This window comes from Corvus brachyrhynchos, unplaced genomic scaffold, assembly GCF_000691975.1.
Source record: "Corvus brachyrhynchos isolate BGI_N302 unplaced genomic scaffold, ASM69197v1 scaffold103, whole genome shotgun sequence".
In the NCBI taxonomy this organism is placed as follows: domain Eukaryota; kingdom Metazoa; phylum Chordata; class Aves; order Passeriformes; family Corvidae; genus Corvus; species Corvus brachyrhynchos.
The window spans coordinates 3798314-3815637 of record NW_008237436.1 but is presented as its reverse complement, the minus strand read 5'-3'; the positions used below and the strand labels follow the sequence as shown (position 1 = coordinate 3815637).

At 41.7% G+C, this 17324-nt stretch overlaps 1 protein-coding gene across 11 annotated transcripts in view; it reads right to left on the bottom strand.

Moving 5' to 3' along the window:
- Positions 1 to 17324, bottom strand: part of STARD13 (StAR related lipid transfer domain containing 13) — a 329105-nt gene that overhangs the window by 15036 nt on the left and 296745 nt on the right. For 9 of the 11 annotated variants that reach the window (XM_017731330.1, XM_017731328.1, XM_017731329.1 and 6 more), the window contains 4 exons: positions 13196 to 13259; positions 7029 to 8407; positions 5387 to 5560; positions 3237 to 3396 (listed from right to left, as the gene is read on the bottom strand). In XM_017731330.1, the coding sequence (XP_017586819.1) occupies positions 3237 to 3396; positions 5387 to 5560; positions 7029 to 8407; positions 13196 to 13259 (1777 nt within the window). Of the gene's footprint in view, positions 1 to 3236; positions 3397 to 5386; positions 5561 to 7028; positions 8408 to 13195; positions 13260 to 13348; positions 13525 to 13667; positions 13912 to 17324 lie in introns of those variants that run through there. The other 2 variants (XM_017731335.1, XM_017731336.1) reach the window with 2 other exon arrangements.

The following is a 17324-nucleotide window of genomic DNA, read 5'->3' as shown; positions in this document are numbered from 1 at the left end:
ACTGTTTATTCCCAAGTGAGTTTACAGTGTTTCATTTGGGAAGTGCTAACACTGTTTCCCTTCGGTTTTTTAGGGAAAAAGGTGAAATATTGAGAGAGACCTATGGAAAAGGCACATTTCCAGTTAGGAATTATATAATGTTGTTCCTCTGTGATTGCTGTCTCGCTGGTGATCCGTGCAGCTTCCTGCATGGCACAGTCTAGCAACAAACAGTAAAGGCAAGGAAATAAAGCCTTCTGGCCTTCTCCCCCTTACTTCTGAGTAAAAAGCAGCACAGAGTTCACACAGGACCCTCCTCTCTCTAGAACACCTCCCATGCTCACCTGGAGGGTATTTAGGACTTTGGTTAACTCGCACATTAATGACACTAATTACATAGATCATGGCTCTGTGAGGGGGTATTTTTATTTATTTATTTGGAGAAGAACCACTACACCAGACTGGCTGTGAGGCAGCTCTTCTATGTCTTCCTGTTGATGAATTTAGTGTCACTTGAGAGCTAAATTTATGTATAGGAAGTAGAGGGCTGGAGTGTGCCCTGTCTTCTGTATTTATGATCCCAAGTGAAGCTCCGCTCTTCGTTTTGACAAGAAAGAGCATCCAGCTCTTTTCATCTGGCTTTCCCTTTCCCTTTCTCTTCTTCTTTTTAAATCCCTTTTCCTCTTAGAAATACGTGCTGAAGATGCAGGACACTTGCTAACTCTGTCCAAAAAATAAAGTTTTGGCCTGTGGTAGATAAATGTGAGACCAGAGGCTCAGTTCTCTCCTTTTGATGAAAAGTGTCCTTGCTGGTATAAAGAACCATTAAAAACTTCCAGCTAAGTCTGATTTGAGAGGTCAGATGTCAAATCTCACCCATGCAATCTCCTGCTGCACATCATTCTGCTACTCTTGATCTCTGTTTAAAGACATTTATCCAAACTCCTATTTCCTTTTTTTTTTTTAAATTAAAAAAAAAATAATTAATCAAAAGAGTTCTTCACTTGATAGAAAAAGACATTTTAGGCTCTGTTAGGCTTTATTACAGACTTGTTCTGTAAATAAAAAGGGACTACAAATCATGAGGTTAGTCTGGCCCAATCTCTTTACTATCCTCATGCTGTGTGGATCATCTTCCCTACAAGCAACCTTACGATACATGACAGAAATAAAGATGCATTTGGAAAAGGCAAAGCAATTTCTATTTCACAAAGTGAAACCAAACTACATATTCTGCAAGTAACGGGGAGGCTCCTCATGCCAGGTTAGGGATTTCAGTGGCAGGAGACAGACCTTACAACAGTTTAGAGCAACCTCAATGTTACCAAGTGTATGCAGTAGAGGCTCTGACACCTGTTCAGAACTCTACCCCACCTTCTGCAGGGCACAGAAGAGACACATAAGCAAGATGCTGGGGGAGACTGGAGGCTGCCCAGGTCTCTGTCCAGGCATTAGGAGACTTTGAATTAAACGGGAACAAAAGGAGTAACCGTAAAGCAGAGAAGGTGAACTGCCTGGAGGGTTTTTGCCTAGAAAGGATTTTGGTGAAAAGGTATTTTACAGGGTGCCAATCTGTACATCTTCTCCTTTTTTTTATTCAGTATTTTCCCAGTTGCACTCTGAGAAGAAACCAAAGCTGGATGGAAATGACCCTTCACAGAGCTCTGATGCTTCCCAGCGGGTAAACACAAATGGAGCACATACTTGTCTGAGACTTTCAACACCTTTTAACTGCCTCAAACCTCTCAAGAGCTTTTTCTTTATATTTTACTCTCCCTTTTACATTCTCCACAATTAATTCTCTCTCTAGTCTTTCTTCCTCTTGCTCTGCTTCTTATCTGACAAGCCCATCCCTATCCTTACATCTCCTCTTCCTCCTACTTGGGCGTCTCCTCCTCCAATCTCATCACTAATTCCAGGCTTGCTGCTTCACTTTTCTTCCTACACTGGCTTTCCCAGCTCAGTACACAAACCCAGATGAGCCCCGTGGCAACCAGGCATGTTAGCTCTTGAATATATCACTTCTTCTTGTCTCTGTGCATCTTTCCCTTTCATCCTCTCTTAATAAATTTCTGACAAGATGTTCATCCCGTCCCTCAGCTCCTGCACCACATATGGTTGGCAGAACTCATCTCACCTCACTTTTGACACTGTGGAGTTAGAAGTCAAGGTCTGACCACTACAGGATTCCTTGACAGAGAGAACTGATAGGAAGGACCTTCTCACTGGCTGCAAAGGGAAATGGATGTCATTCACAGGAGCGCCTTTAATTTTTAGATTTCAGTTTTAGGGAAGATGACTGTCACCCAAAAAAAAAACCTGAACAGCAACCAGAATGGTGATTAGAAAATGTGAAGATTCAGAACAGACTAATTCCACCCTTTTCATGTGCTCAGAGCTAGGAAAGCAGCAAAGTCTGCAGAGCAAAGTGCTGGTTGCTCCTTTTGAACTTACAACTATCTAAAGGCAGTTATGAAAGAGGTCATATGACATGAGGTCAATAACAGTAGAGGACTGAACATAATCAGCCAGGGGGTTTCTCCCAGTCCTATGTTCATAAAAATACATATCCTCGTCCTTAGGGGAAGAACAGTAACGATATGGTTAGTATGTCCCTCTGTAGCTAAAGGGAATAAAAAAAATCTGAAATACTTTGAGCATGAGGGTGTCCCAGCTGGCTTGTTGTAGCTAAGAACACTATAAAAGGCAATGTACCATAATGGCTTTGGCATTGAACCCCTGCTGACCTAACTATCTGGATATATCTGACTCTGTCAACAGAATACTTGGAATATTTTGCTGAGTTTGCTCTCTATTCTTGGACTTTTCTGTCTTTGCTAAGTAAATAAAACCTTTTGTACCATATCTTGTGAAATGGTGAATGCAGTTAACCCTCAATGGCAACAGTCAAGCATAAGCAGTACAAATACAGGTAAAAGTGGGGAGTCCTGATCTCTTCCCAGATTTCATTCAATACACATGAAGATCTCAAAATATTGTTTGAAGTAAACTGTGGTATACAAGTCAGCAGGACTGTTACAGCTACAAGAATCCAACAGATTAGCTGGATACAAATCCCAAACGGGCAAACTTTCAGTATTGGCACCAACTATCAAATCACCAGAGGAGATCTAGGCCCAACATGAGAGATAATAATCTTCAAATAACCCTGGTACTTAGCACAAAAATTCTCACTGTTGCTTGCTTAAAGTGGCTTTTCAGAAAAAAACAACAAGTCCATGGAGTAAAGTTCCTACCTGGTCTAGACAGTTGCTCCGTAGGTAGCGCAGTGCTTGTTGTATGCTCTGAGGAAGAGGCTGTCCTGTTCTCTGGACATGAACTATCAGGGGCACACCAAAGACATTCTTGTCCTTGTAGTCAGGGACTTTCATCCTCTTCATGAACTTTGGCACAGACCTGAAAATTAACATGAACAGGCTTCATAAAAAATCAGGGTATTTACACACTCTCCAAGTAACACTACTGACAGAAATTGATATCTGGGGCCTTTTTTATAAAGATGGTGAAATAATAACGTTTAATGCACAATACACAGACACTTTACAATTTGCATAATTGATTAATTTCTTAATGTCTGTAAGTGGATGGCCTCTAAGGTACAGCATAACAATCCATTCTAACAAAAACCTTTTACTACGCAGGTGTCATCCAGCTGAAGCCAACAAGGTTTAAAGCATCCTTTAGGGACTCACAGGAATGGCAGAGCAAACCTGAGTGGAGAGGGTATCTGAGGGAAAAGGAGGTTCAATCCTCTAACATGCTGAATGATCTTTATATACCAGTTACATGATTTAGTATTTCTATTGACTAAGAATTTACAATAAGAAATGATGGTGGGAAATCCCTATGTGTCAGACTCCTCCCTTGTGTTATATGATTTATTCTAGTTGAGTAACTTAAGTGAAGCTGGTGAGCTTGCTTTCTTCAAAAAATTGTGATGAAAACAAGAACCAACAATGATTCCCTTTTTGGGAGTCATGACTGCCATGGAATTAAAATAAAAAGGATGAATATGACCTAAATGTGACTAAGAGTTCTGTCATCTGTGTGGGAAGAAGTAAAAACTCATTTTAAATTACCTACTGAAGAAGTACAGTGCATAATTTTACAGCTATTTACAGTCCCTCTCTTAAAAATCCTTAGAGACTGGTTATAAAAACTGAAGAAATACTTGTCAGGATGAAAACCTTGTACAAAGAGCAGGAGCTGGAATTTGCTGTACTCTAGTCTGCTTATTTGAAGTTGTGTAAGGTGAGATTCATTTCAGTGCAGATGTTGTCAGCTAGCCACAGGGAGCTGCACCAAAAAACAATGAAATGGGGGTTAATCTTACTGAATTTTAGCTCTCCTACGGAGATTTAAAAAGAGTCAGCAGTCTGGACTAGCTCTATACCCACTCTAGAGAGAGACACCTGTGGAGGGTGACCCAAACCCTCAGCCTTGGATATAATGGGCTGCTTTGGAGTTGCCTGTCTTTTTCCTCTGACCACAAACAGCTGACCTGACTTTCTCAGATCAGATTTATAACAGATTATACTTTTAACTTTTCCTACTGGCTGATGTCAGTGAGGTGAATCTCACGTGTATCTATTGTATCTATTTTTCCATTTCTAAAGGAAAATTTGTCTTATGTAGCTCACAGATTAATTTAGTGGGATTTTGGGGAGGATTGATTTGAGCATGAAAATCACAATATAAATATCAAGTCATAGTGTACCTGGACTGGGTACCTCAGTGTATTAGGGAGAGATTCTGTCATTCTTTTGATTATTTCTGATACTTTTAAAGTCTTATCTATGCCCATTTCAATTTCTGGTGTACCTCAATCTGTGAGGCCCACCAGGGTGTGTGTACCATGAAACGTGCAGGTTTCTGTAGCCAGTAGCTACAGGAGCCACATTGTGAGCACGCACATCCATGTGCGGTTCCCTCCACTCCCTAAGTGACCAGGTAGATGTCACAGCTGCCAGGGCTGCAAGCTCCCTCTAACACAGGTCCAGGCCTAGGCTAAAGCCTGCATCTTTGATTTATAGAGAAATGTCCCATAACTGTTGTAACCCTTCTTTTAAAGCACAAGCAAAGCAGTATCAAACACATTAAGCAGCAGCTGTTTCTTTTTGAATCACAAAATGAATTCCAGGTAGGACTTACTGTAAACTTTTCCTACTTTTTAGTCACTCTCTCCTACTCCTGTTTATTTCCAGGATCTATTTCTGACTTTGCCAACAAGCCACTAGGCAGCAATGGATTAGAAGCGACAGTTTCAAATCCTACACTTGAAGTCAATGGTTCCTTCTAAATGCATTTACTTACTATCAGAGTAACAGAATTAGGAGAAACTATTTTCTTCCAAAATGTCTCTTTTCCAGTTATCAGTGGTACTCACCAGGTCCAGCCATGTTTGTTTGACATGGAGTACTTTTCCATGATGGCAGTGAGACGAAGCAGAGAGAATTTTTGCAGTAGATTCAGCTGGGCTGCTGACTGGTTGCTGATGTGAAGCGATGCAATGGAGTGGCTCAGGCGATGAGAGATTTGGAAACTATGCCATCGTAATCGCCTTTAGCAAAAAGAAATGACAGAAAAATCAGAGAACTGCTTTAGTTGGGCAGGAAAGATGGGATACTGTGAGATAGGGTTGGGCAATATATAAAACATACACAAACACACACATATGTGATGGCTTGTGGTGTGTCAACTGAAAGAAAATGTACCTTGGAGATAAATAAAACAATTTAGTCAATCTCTTCGATTTTGGAAATGCCCGAGTTTTGTCATTTTTACATTAGATTCACAAGTGGGTGTGGGTCCTGTCCATATACTTGGGGAAGCAGTGCTGCCTGCTATGGTCTTTAGCCCACACACTTGCAACAGGATGTGAGAGATTTAGATTCAAATGTTCTTTGCCTGACTCAGAACTGGTATTCGATGCTTAGTCCCTTCACCTCCCTGGGGACTGACCTGACCACTGAGATATTTGGAGATGAGGTTCTCCAAATATCTCTGTTATTAAATGCTGAAGGATTTTTTTGAAAAAGGATTAAACCCTGTGTCTCCTTAGCTAGAGCTATAACCACCAAGCTATTGAACCACTCACATCTTTTTACTCCAATCCACTTTCTCTATATACTGGATTCATCAGAAAAAAACCCCCCTAATTTCATTTTCTTGTTTCACTAAATATAAGTTCTGGCTCAAATCCTAAAAACTTTGGCACTGCTCCTTTACTCAGTAGTTTCCTCGAGTTCACTTTCACTTTTGTGGTGGTGGTGAGCACACACAGGCAGCAGCAAACCTGGCATGGCAGAGTCCTCTGTGAGGGTGTGACAAGACTGACAGCAGATCAGAAAATACCAGTACTATCAGACATACCAGTGTCATAAAATACCAGGTATATTCTCCCTGCTTTTGCACTTACAAAGCCACCCTACACACAACAGTTTGGACCCACAAAGGCTTTTGCCCAGCACCATTGGTACTTGGGTCAACAGGAGCTCATCACTCTGACTTTAAACAGGTCTGTAAACTATTAACAAAATTCCACTTTTCACTTTATTAAGAAGTCAATCATTTACCATCATTTTCATCCCACCCATGTAAGGGGCTGAGGCAGAGTAGGGAAGTTCTCTTCGAGCATGAAGGGGCACATTTTTAAAGCAGACTAGTGCATTAAAAAAGTTCATAAAGCTATCAATGCATAAAGCTCTGGGTGCGTAACTTAGAAGACTAATTGAAAATATATCCTACAACATATTCAGGGTCCTACCATGTAATCAGTGGATCAAGGGATAAAAAATGCCTTAGTTTGCTCTATTGAACAAATTCTGCATTGATTCCATGTAAGAATGTCCATAGCAGGATGTCCCTTGCCTCAAAGTCCACCTTTCCTTGGGAAGTCCCCATCTCCATACACGATGAGCACAACTGCAGTGGTACCCTGTGCCTTCTTACTCCCAGGCTGAGAACCTCTGCTCCATTATATTATATTTCACAGCCTGTGGATTTGTATACAAAATTTTGCTACTTACCTGCTTGGCCTTGTGAGTGATGCTCCCACCCCAGAGTCTCTCCTGTCTCTAACACCAGTGGCTTCGGATTCATTCAGGGATGTTCCATCTCTGTCCATGTCACTTGGGGTGGTCCGGCCATCAGACACAGAGTTTCCTTCAAAATCAAGAGTGATCTGTGTAGGTGACTGGAAAGGCAGTGATGGGGATTCCCTGACTGACACATCACCAACCGGCAGACCTGGCAACACCTTCTTTGACCAGCCATCTACCACCTCCTGAAGTCCATTGACATGTTGCAAAATGTCATCTAACTGAGGGAAAAGGACATCTTTCTCTATGTCCAGCAGGTCCCCAGTACTAGCATACAAGTGGGACCCTGGCACATTGTCATAAATACTAATTCTGCTCTCTTTAGGACAGCAAACCATCAGTCCAGATTCCTTTGGAGTAGAGCAGTTCTGCTTTCCCAAAGAGATGCTGCCTGTCCTCCAGTTTACACTGTTACTGTTGTCTGTAGGTGAGAGGCTTTCGATAGAAAGTGCCTTTGGGAAGGTCCCTGGTTTGTGATCCTTGGGAATGTGCACAACCAAGTTCTCTTGGGAATGAAATTCATTTTTGCGGTTTTGGTCCACCACTTGCCGTAAGGCCGTTCCTGCCAGAACATCCAGGTCCTCCAGGTACATCCCACCTCTCTTGTTTGCTTCATGGCATTTGCGTTCCTTCAAACATGGTGTGCTCACCCCACTGCTGCTGTTTTCGGACTGACTGCTGTCACTGCTGGATTTGGCAGAAAAGGGAAGCCCTCTTTTGACTGAATCTTGTCCCAAATTTTGGAGATCGCCATTGACTATCTGTACGCAGTGCATGTCTTTCAAGGATTTCGGCTCAAACTGGAGAACCGGTCCACTGATCTCCAAAGGACCTGTTCTTCCTGAGCCTTTTAGTTTTCCATGCACAGCTTTTGCTTTTAGTGTCTCCATGCGTTTTAGGAAGGTTTTTGCTCTGGCTCGTGTTGGATTTTCATTCTTCAGGCCATCCTTGGGGGACAGGGCGGTGTTTATTGCAGTGGAGTCCTGCAGCAGGGTGCTTTCCACATCATGATGGCCAGAGCAGTCGCAGGTCTCCCTGGCAGCGCTGGTGGTGCCAGATTGACTCCTGTTGTCACTGCCCCCACTGCTCTCACTGTGAATGGATGAGACCTCAGGTTCGCTCAGATCTGTAAGGACGCTCTCACTGCTTGTCGTGTTTTTCATCTTAATGTCCCCAGAAGAGCCATGTCTGTCAGATCGGTGAAGCAAAGCGTCAATGTCGTCCACCCGAGACCATCGTCTGCTGGTTCTTTGGAAAGTCCATTTATTACTGATAGCACAGAGGTCTTCTTCATCTGAATCTTCACTCTGGAAAAAAAAGCACATGTTAAAATTGTGTGTTTTAACTTGTTATTTGAATTAATGTGATTAGGCTGCTCCAGGCGAGCAACAGGTAACAACATCTCTCTGAACCAAGTTTATGAAAGACTGGTCACCAGTCCTTTCATAACACCCTCTTTCATTTAATTGTAAAGCCTCCAAACATCTTAACAAGAAAGGAATAAAAGCCTGCTCCATGTTAGGAGTCTCACTGATACCTCTTGGCTTCCATGGATTGCTTGCGCACTGAATTGTGTAGGACTGATGCCCACAGTGACTGTTTAGGAAAAAAAATTTTGAAAGGTCCAAGTAAAGGAATCCTGATTTGCAGGGATGGTGTTAAGGTACACATGGTAAAGACAGGGAAGTAGCTGGGTACTACAGCAATGTGAGCTATTTAAAAATCCAAGACTGCAAATATCTGGTGCTGCATGTAGTTTTGCAGTGAGAACTAAAATAAACATCTATTAACTTCACAGACTAGATACACCTAACAGGATTTATGTTTCAGGAACATTACTACAGATAAATAGCCATGATGCTTAAAAGAACAATAAAAATATAATATTTAGCAGTATTGCTTAGGGTGTGTCTGAGTGCAGGTGAAGGAAGGCAGAGAAGCCAGCTGTGGAGGTGTGGGCAGGAGGAGTAGCAAGGCTCCGGCTGGGATGGGGCAGCATCTGCAGCTGTGCTGAGCTTTCCTACAGCGGCAACCACTGTCTTCCCTGCCCTCATCATCAGAGACACCCCAAACTTGATGACCTGAAGCCTGCCCCACTCTCTGGCTTCCTCCAACCTCTCCTGAGGCAGCAGCAGCCCCACAGCCCTTCCTGGTCTCATCCCTCAGCCTGAGGCACACAGAGCTGTGCTTATGTTTAGGCAGCTCCAGGAGCTGCTCTGCAATGCAGAGAACATCTGCCTTGGAAAAAAATTTAGATTAAACACCTCACCCTATGACATTTTCTCATCTGTTTGCTCAGACAAAAAAGGTACATGTTCAGCATGAAGCCCAAACTTGCTAATGAGTACCCTTCCCCTGACTTTGAACTGGGTTTATACTGCATTATTCTTGTACATTTGTTTTAAAGCAGAACAAACTAACTTCACCTAGATGACATCCAAACAGCTCTTCACATTCTTGGAAGCAGTATGAAGGCAGTAAAATATGACAGGCTGTCAGACTAAAATGAGGTGCTAAACCAGAAAGACTATTTTGGGACTGGAAAAATTCTCATTTTAAGAGTCTATTATTAGAAGTATTTTTATATGAAGTTTCAATGGTAAAGTTATCTCCAATCTCTGACTAGATCTTTGCTGGCCTGTCTAATTGAAAAATGTAAACCAAATTTTACAAGAGCACCCAAAACCTTAAATAATGTGAAACCTCAAAAGCTGGAGATTGGGATCAGTAGCATGCCAGGTCTCACTGATGCCATAAACTTTTGGCAGTTTATCACTTCAAGTCAGCCAGATGTTTTAGATCATGTCCAAACCGTAAAATAAAATATAGCTGTGAAATTTTGGGTTTAGGCATCCCTCTTTCTTCTGTTAATGTTGAGGTGTGCAGTGCTCCTGCAGCTGATGTGAGTTTACAGGAATGAACAGAGATCTTCATTCTGTGGCTTGTTAGAGAGAAGAATTGAGCACCTAGTGAAGTATGAGGGAAGAGGCTAGAAAAGTCTAATACTGCTTTGGACATTTTGTCTGCAGGGAAGCAATGGCACATCAGACAGCTCTTCCTTTGTTTTAACTCCACAGCTTGCTGTATGTATATATGGACCAAAGGACAGCACAGCCTCAGGAACTTAAAAATCCATTTATTGTGGTCTTAGTAGTGCCACAAAGTGAATATTTTAAAAACCGCAAGGGTAGGTACTTTTAAATATTTAACAGTGGTAATTATATCTCCAAAGCACACCACTGCTGAAGCGTTGGTGGCACCAGCCAATAGGATAAACATATTTTTAAACCCTTAAAGAAGATTCTTGGCTGACACAAATCCCTCTAGCTGCATTGACATTACTGTATGAACTGACAGGATTTAGCCTGTATTTTCTACAAGCTGGAATCGATTAAAGTAGCCAGAGTGGTAGAGACATTGCAAAAAACACCAAGAAGAGATCACGGAGCAGAAGACAGAAATAAAAATAAATTCAGTGGTAAATATACTTTAAATCAAAAGTTTTGTGGGTTTGTTTTTGTTTTGTTTTGTTTGTTTGAGGTTTTTTTTTTTTTTTTTTTTTTGACAAAGCAGAGATGAACAGAAATGTATACTGGTAGTAAACAAGTTTTGCCTCTAACCACAGCAAAGACAGGATTACATTCTGCCCAATAATCACTTAGAAAATACAGAGGCTTTTCAGTGTCAAAATTTGCAGCTCAATTAAATAAAGGCTTAGTTTTGAGGTTTTTTTAATTGATAAAGAAACATGCTTGTATTTTATCAGAAGCAAAACCAGGCAAATATGAAATGAAATATCTGGATGCTGAAATACTGCCATGGTGACTCACTACAAATTCAGCTGCACTGTGAGTCCTATGACATATTGTGCTTTTCTTTTGATGGAATCAGTAGAAATTCTGGAAGCCATGAATATCCTGAATGACCCACTGTTCTTGTCAGATATCTGAGTGCCCTCACAAACGAAGCTGTCCAAAAAAAAAATTTGAGAGCACTTAGCCCACCCACATGTCACCAGCTATGGGGACAGTGGATCAAGAGAAGGTCTGAAAGCAATGATTCATCTGACACCGGCAGAGCAGACATTTTGGAGCAGTGACTGTATATTTCTACTGACCCTGGGGTGAAATCAAGTGCACAGCTTTGGAGCATATTCAAAAGTTCAGTTAATAGTATTATGTTTGGGAAGATGAGAAGGGCAAGTTTCTTGAGGAGTGACCGGTAACATTTGCCAAAGAGAAAGAGATTTTGATTCAGATTTGTCACAGTTGATTTAAAATAGTACAGCTTTTTGACTGAGGGTGTACTTGCCTAAAATACAGAGGGATGCTAACAAAAGGCAAATAGTGGATTTATTTGCAGTGGAATTCTGCCACATTTTTCCAGCTGGGGGCAGGAATCTCATAAATCGACAGCTGCAGAAGGCAGTTAATCCAAAGGCTAATCTCTGTCTGTCCAAATCGCTTACGGACATATTTGCAACACATACATGAGGATTTCTGTTTGCATCTTGATGAAGCCAAGGGAAGACAGCAGTCCACAGTGGGAATGGTCTGGGTGGGAGAGTGGGCAGTGGGGAACGCTCATGCTGTGCTGGCTTTCACAGTAACCTTGCCTGGCATCTTGCTTGGCCATATTTGGATGAATCACTCAAGCAGCTGTGCTAGTCCTGTGCATACCTGTTATGCTGAAGCTCCAAAGCAGGCTGATTTTGCATTTCATTGTTTAGATCACTATAGAGACTATTAGGAAAGGCAGTATCTACAGCAAATGATTTATTTAGATCAGTGATCAATTTTAGACCCAATTTCTGGCTTTTACACTTGCATTTACATTTCCTCCTGTCGGCAGGCTCTCCTTCCTCTTCTCTCACTCACATTCTCATCTACTTTCAGTTGCTCTGTATCTGTGGGCTAAAATTTCCTCCAACTCCTCTTTCTTTACATTTTTCTGTGCTCTGCTTCTCTGTGGCCTTATGCAGGTATGCACCCACCTAGCTTTTGTCCCCTTGAAAGGGTACCAAGTAGGGCCATCTCTCTTCCATCAAAAATTAATGGTCATCTGCAAGGAGAGCAGCTGAGGACTTCAGTCCATTCAGAACAGGGAGGAGTGGCACAAAAAATTAATGGAAAACAAACGTAACAAAAAAAAAAATCCTTCGTTTTTAAGACAACATAAAACCCAAGACAAGAAAAACCCCTAATGCAGTGAAGAGAAGTCCCTGCAGCTCCAGGGAATGGACAAAATACAAGCTAAAGAAGCTAGTACACAGAGCAACAAGTGGGCACGTGCCAAAGCAGGTTATTTGGGCATTAAAACCATCCTCTGTTCAAGTTCCCTCAAACACTGAATAGAGTATGATGAGACTGAATTTGCAAAGACATCAAAAATGGAGGTCTCAGAGGCAGTTTTTAGAAAGCACTAGACAAACCCTCTAGGAAGGAAAAACAGAAACCGAGATTTCTCAGAGTTGACAACTACCATTGTACTACTCAAGGACTTTGGGGAATTTGTGACCAGAAAATCAAACGTTCAACAGTTAGTGCTGGACATGTTACAACACTCTCAAAATCAACAGGCTGTTTCTGCAGCCCTCACTGAAACCCTTTAAGCTCAAATAAATCCCATGTTACACAGGAGCTTGTAAGGATGACAGAGTTTATTTTCATACTCTTAACTGGGAAGAAGTCAGTACAAGAAACAAAGAAAAGCTGTTATTTTCATCTGAGCAGCTTAGATTTTTTTCTGAGCAGGATTTTCCACTGCGTACTCATATAACATTGACAAACAAGCCAGTCTAATGAAGCTTCACCGTCTTTTCACCCACTAAATTTAATTGCACTCTAATATGTAGAGTTTAAGTACTGTGTGAGCTCTTTTAACACACGTAGTATTTAGTCACAGTTTCTATTCTATTTATAATTTCAAGATTCAGCAATTCACATTATCATGCATCCAGATAAGGGTGACATGCATGTTCAAAGTCAAATAAACTTAACTTACTTTTAAGAGCATTACTGACTTAAAGGCTAAATTGGGGTGGTCTTATCACAAAAGCCAGGGTAAAGCCAGCATATTTAATGAAGTTCCCTTACCTTTTTTCTTTGGAAGTTCACATCGAGTTTCATTGAGGCGCACTTGTTCAGTGTGTTCAGTCGTCTACAGGGCAAAGCAAATTCAAAAGATTAGCAGCCTCTGACTAAAGGGCATGATTTTTTGCAAGTTCAAAACATATTCTCTTATCTTACTGTAAGGTGCCAACTGCATGCAACAGCTCCAGAAATGATACTGGTCATCTATTCCAGCTATATTACTTATCACTGCATTGAGGGACTCTTAGCTTCACTTTACTTGATAGCCAGGTTTGATAGATTGCTTTTTAATTGATAGACATTTCCGTACTTAGCACAGGAAACAACTATGAACCAACACCTGTGATAGCTGGGGAAATTACAAGAGAAGGAGGAGCTGAGTTGCCTTATGCAGGACTGTAACATAATTGGTCTAAAATGGGGATTTCAAAGCACTGGTGAAAGATCGAACAAAAAAACAGATGCAGTTCCTCACCTCTGGCAAGTTGGCAGGTTCTTAAAAAAGCTGACGCAAAGAACTTCTAGCTGTTACTTAAAAGTTTCTCCAAAGCCAATAGTTTATTTTCTTCTATCTGTGGACCTTATACACAGGTCCAACATGTAACAAATCTAACATTTTAAAATAATTTTTTTTAGCTATTTTTGACCATATTCATACTGATGTTACCAGAGTTCCTGTAAGATATCTGCTCCTTAAATCCAAGGCTATCCTGTGATGACAGTGAGTTGAAATGACAATCCGCGCGTGTGTGTGCGCGTGTGTGTGGTGTCCATGTGCAAGGACAGCCAGAGGACAAGTAAACATGCTCTTTCAATAGCAAACCTACTGTGGTAGTGATAATTGATTAGGTTTTATTTATACTTGAAGATCCATTAAACCATCCAACTTCTAAAAGCAGAGGCTCAAAGTTAAATATGTTAGACTTTGAAAATTTTCCACGTCTAGGACTGAATTTCAAAATAAAGAGAGGCAGAGTGAGAGAGCCGCGTGTCCACAGCACTCCTCTGTTGGCTGCCTGCATCTCCCATGTCTTTATAGCAAGACCTCTCTCTGTTGCTTTTGGGTCGCAGGGAGAGGCTGACAATTTCCAGAACTGAACATTTGAAATGCATGTGATAAGTTACAAGGACACATGAAAAAAGTATCAGATCAATAATATAATCTCTCACATAATGTAAGAAGATTATGGCATTAACATATTCCTCCACAGAACTTCTAATATTAGAATACCTTTCAAATTGCCACCACTAAAAAAGAACCAACCCACCAAATGTGGATCTTCCTTAAAAAAGACATTCCCTCTCAGAGTATCACCTACTCATTTGTAGATCAAATATGCCTTCCCAACTCAAGGCAATAAATCTGTTATGCTGTATCAGAAAAGTCCTGTGCTCAGGTATTAATTTGGGTATAATGTATGCACAAGCACACCCTGCATGCATGATAGCAATGTTGAAATAAATTCCAGGGTTTGTGGCTGTGTAGCTGTATCTCCAGCCTTCTGCCCACAAATCTTCTTCTGGCATTACATCTATTATTGCAAAACTCCTCTTCTGCCCAAACACAGAATTTCTCAACCCAAAGCAGTATTTTCTGGGGACCCTGGGGCTGAATAATGTTCAGTGCTTCTTTTGAGCACAAAATGTTTAAATGTGTGTATCAATATCAATTCCAAGTATACAGAGGCACATTTCATTTTCAAAGGACTCCAGCCCATTTCTATCCTTGGGGACAGCTTCTTCTGAGTGGTGAATATTGGCTAATATTGGAGTCCCTGCACCTCTTTGTCAGCTGGCCTGTGCTGAAGGGACAAGTCTGCAGCTACATTTCCACACTTGCTCCACCAAAATCAAAATTACTTTTTACTGGGCGCCAGTGACTCAGCCCCAGGCTTTAAATTCGCCCCTCTACAAAACATTGGTATGCTTTCTGGGGCCCTTCCAGTGCTGTGGAAAGACTTCCCAGTGAAATTAGAGAACTAATGATCATATTTGTGAGTTTGTCTGGTACTAATAGCTCAAATCAAAGTCAGTCTGTTTCAGTTTCTTTTGCCTTGTTGATGTGCCAGTGGTCGCAGAAAGCTTTTCTCATCAGTTTAAAGTCATCAGATGACTGACAGCCAACTCCTCAGCATGTCTTTTGAAAAGAAGAAATCCCAGAAGTTTCTGGCTACAAAGGCTGTCACTGAAGTCAAAGTTGAAGTGAGAGAAGCACTGCACTTCTATGCATAGAACTTTTTACCCTTAAAAACATGGGAAAAGAATGCCTGTTTGTAATGTTAACAAAACACAAAGTCAGGACTTGAGAAAAGGCAGGGAAAAACACATTAAGTAAACACAAGAGAGGTGGCTATATAAAACCCAAATAATCTAGGATGCATTTGAATGCATATCAGGAAATTTCTGCAGTGTTCTGGGAAAGACTGCAAAACATGTACTACAGCAGTGTTTCAGTGATGGTAATTTTATTTCTTCTCCAGAGCATCACAGGTAAACACTGCCTTGGTGGTTTAACACTTTGAAATAACTCTTAAAACACCAGCAGAGATATTCAGGTACCTAAACAGATGTTTCTGGTGCTATTTTAGATCCTCTGGAGTATCAAGCCTGGCCTTCAGCTGCTGCAGGTACCTCAGTCCCGTCAACACATGGAGAAGTCTGGGCTATCTGAGGAGATTTAAGATGGCCATAGACACAGGTCCTTAGGGCTCTGAATCCCAACCCCAGTGCTGTAATTGTTAACTCTTATGACAGAAGTTCTTAAGTAGGAAATATCCAACTTTCGCATCCTTTGCAGCACTGAGCAGTGTTTACAAATAAATACAAGCTTCTAGTAATGAAGGCTCAGGTCAGCTGGAAAACCTTATGGGGGACCTGTTGTCTTGCTTGAAGAGGAATCCAAGTAATAGGGAGACAGCACTGAAGTGAGTTGGAGTTCCAGGAGAATCCCTGGACCTGTTCTGCAGCTACTTCCAAGAAGGTGCTTTGGAATGCAGCCAGGGCCACTGGCCAGTCATGAAGGAGGAGGCGTCATGGGGAGGACAAGCATGGATAGCACAGTGTCTCCTGCCTCAGCAGATCCACAAATGCCCTCTCTTATGGACTGTGACCAGGAAAACACACAATATGGTTCTGTGAATGCCCCTCTGAGGGAATCACAACACTATTGCTTTGCTTTATTGTTATTCCTAGACAAATTTAGGTGCTGCATACACATGTCCCTGCCTGGCTTCCTCTGGTGCGGGGGACTTTGGGAGGAGGACATCCAGCTCCTGATGCTGGACTTTGCTGAGGTCTTAACACTGAGTAAGAGTCCTCCCAGCACCATTAGGGCTGGTGCGCAAGGCTCACACTGGCATGTCCCTGCTCCACCAATTCCGTGCATGAAGAGAATGTACTGTTTTCCAGTCCTATCACCTTTTCATCATGGCTACCACCGAGGGAGTTACCTTACAGGCTCCAGACTCACATGAGATGAGTAATCTCTCCTGGAAGTCAGTGGGAGACATTCTACTGCCTCCAGAGCAGGGCTTTCTGTCCTGCATGTGGAGAGCCAGGCTTATCCCCTAACAGCACCTAGAGCAAGATACCTCAGCAGATGGTACTGACTGTACAAGCATCATTTCAGAACTCTGGTGGTAGGATGTCCCATCCCAGACAACAACCTTCACTTTGTTTACAAGCTGTCTAAGAGAAAACAGCTATGGAAAAAAGGGCTGCTGGCTACTTGGCACAGTTGAAATTTTAAGAGCTTGGTTTAGGGGACTATGTATCAGACTGTTATATACTTGTTCTTCATGTTCTTAGTCACTGTATGTACGTGAACACAAAAAGTACAACGTGGCTTGGCTTCTCCTTCTCACCCTCTTATCACAGCAGTCACGAAAGTTCCCAGAGCAGAGTTGGTTGCTGCTATTTTGGAAATGACACAGAGATCCAGCTATAAAATTTTCATGCCCAATTATTATTTTGGCAGGCTGACAGCATTTGCCTGCAGATTGCTGGCAATTCTCTATTGTTCATTGCTCAATAAAATCTGAGTGGAATCTCTTGATAGATACGCCTCTAACCCAAAGGCCTCAAATTTGGTTTTTACTCTGTCAAATTTTCAAATTATATTGTAAACAGCAGG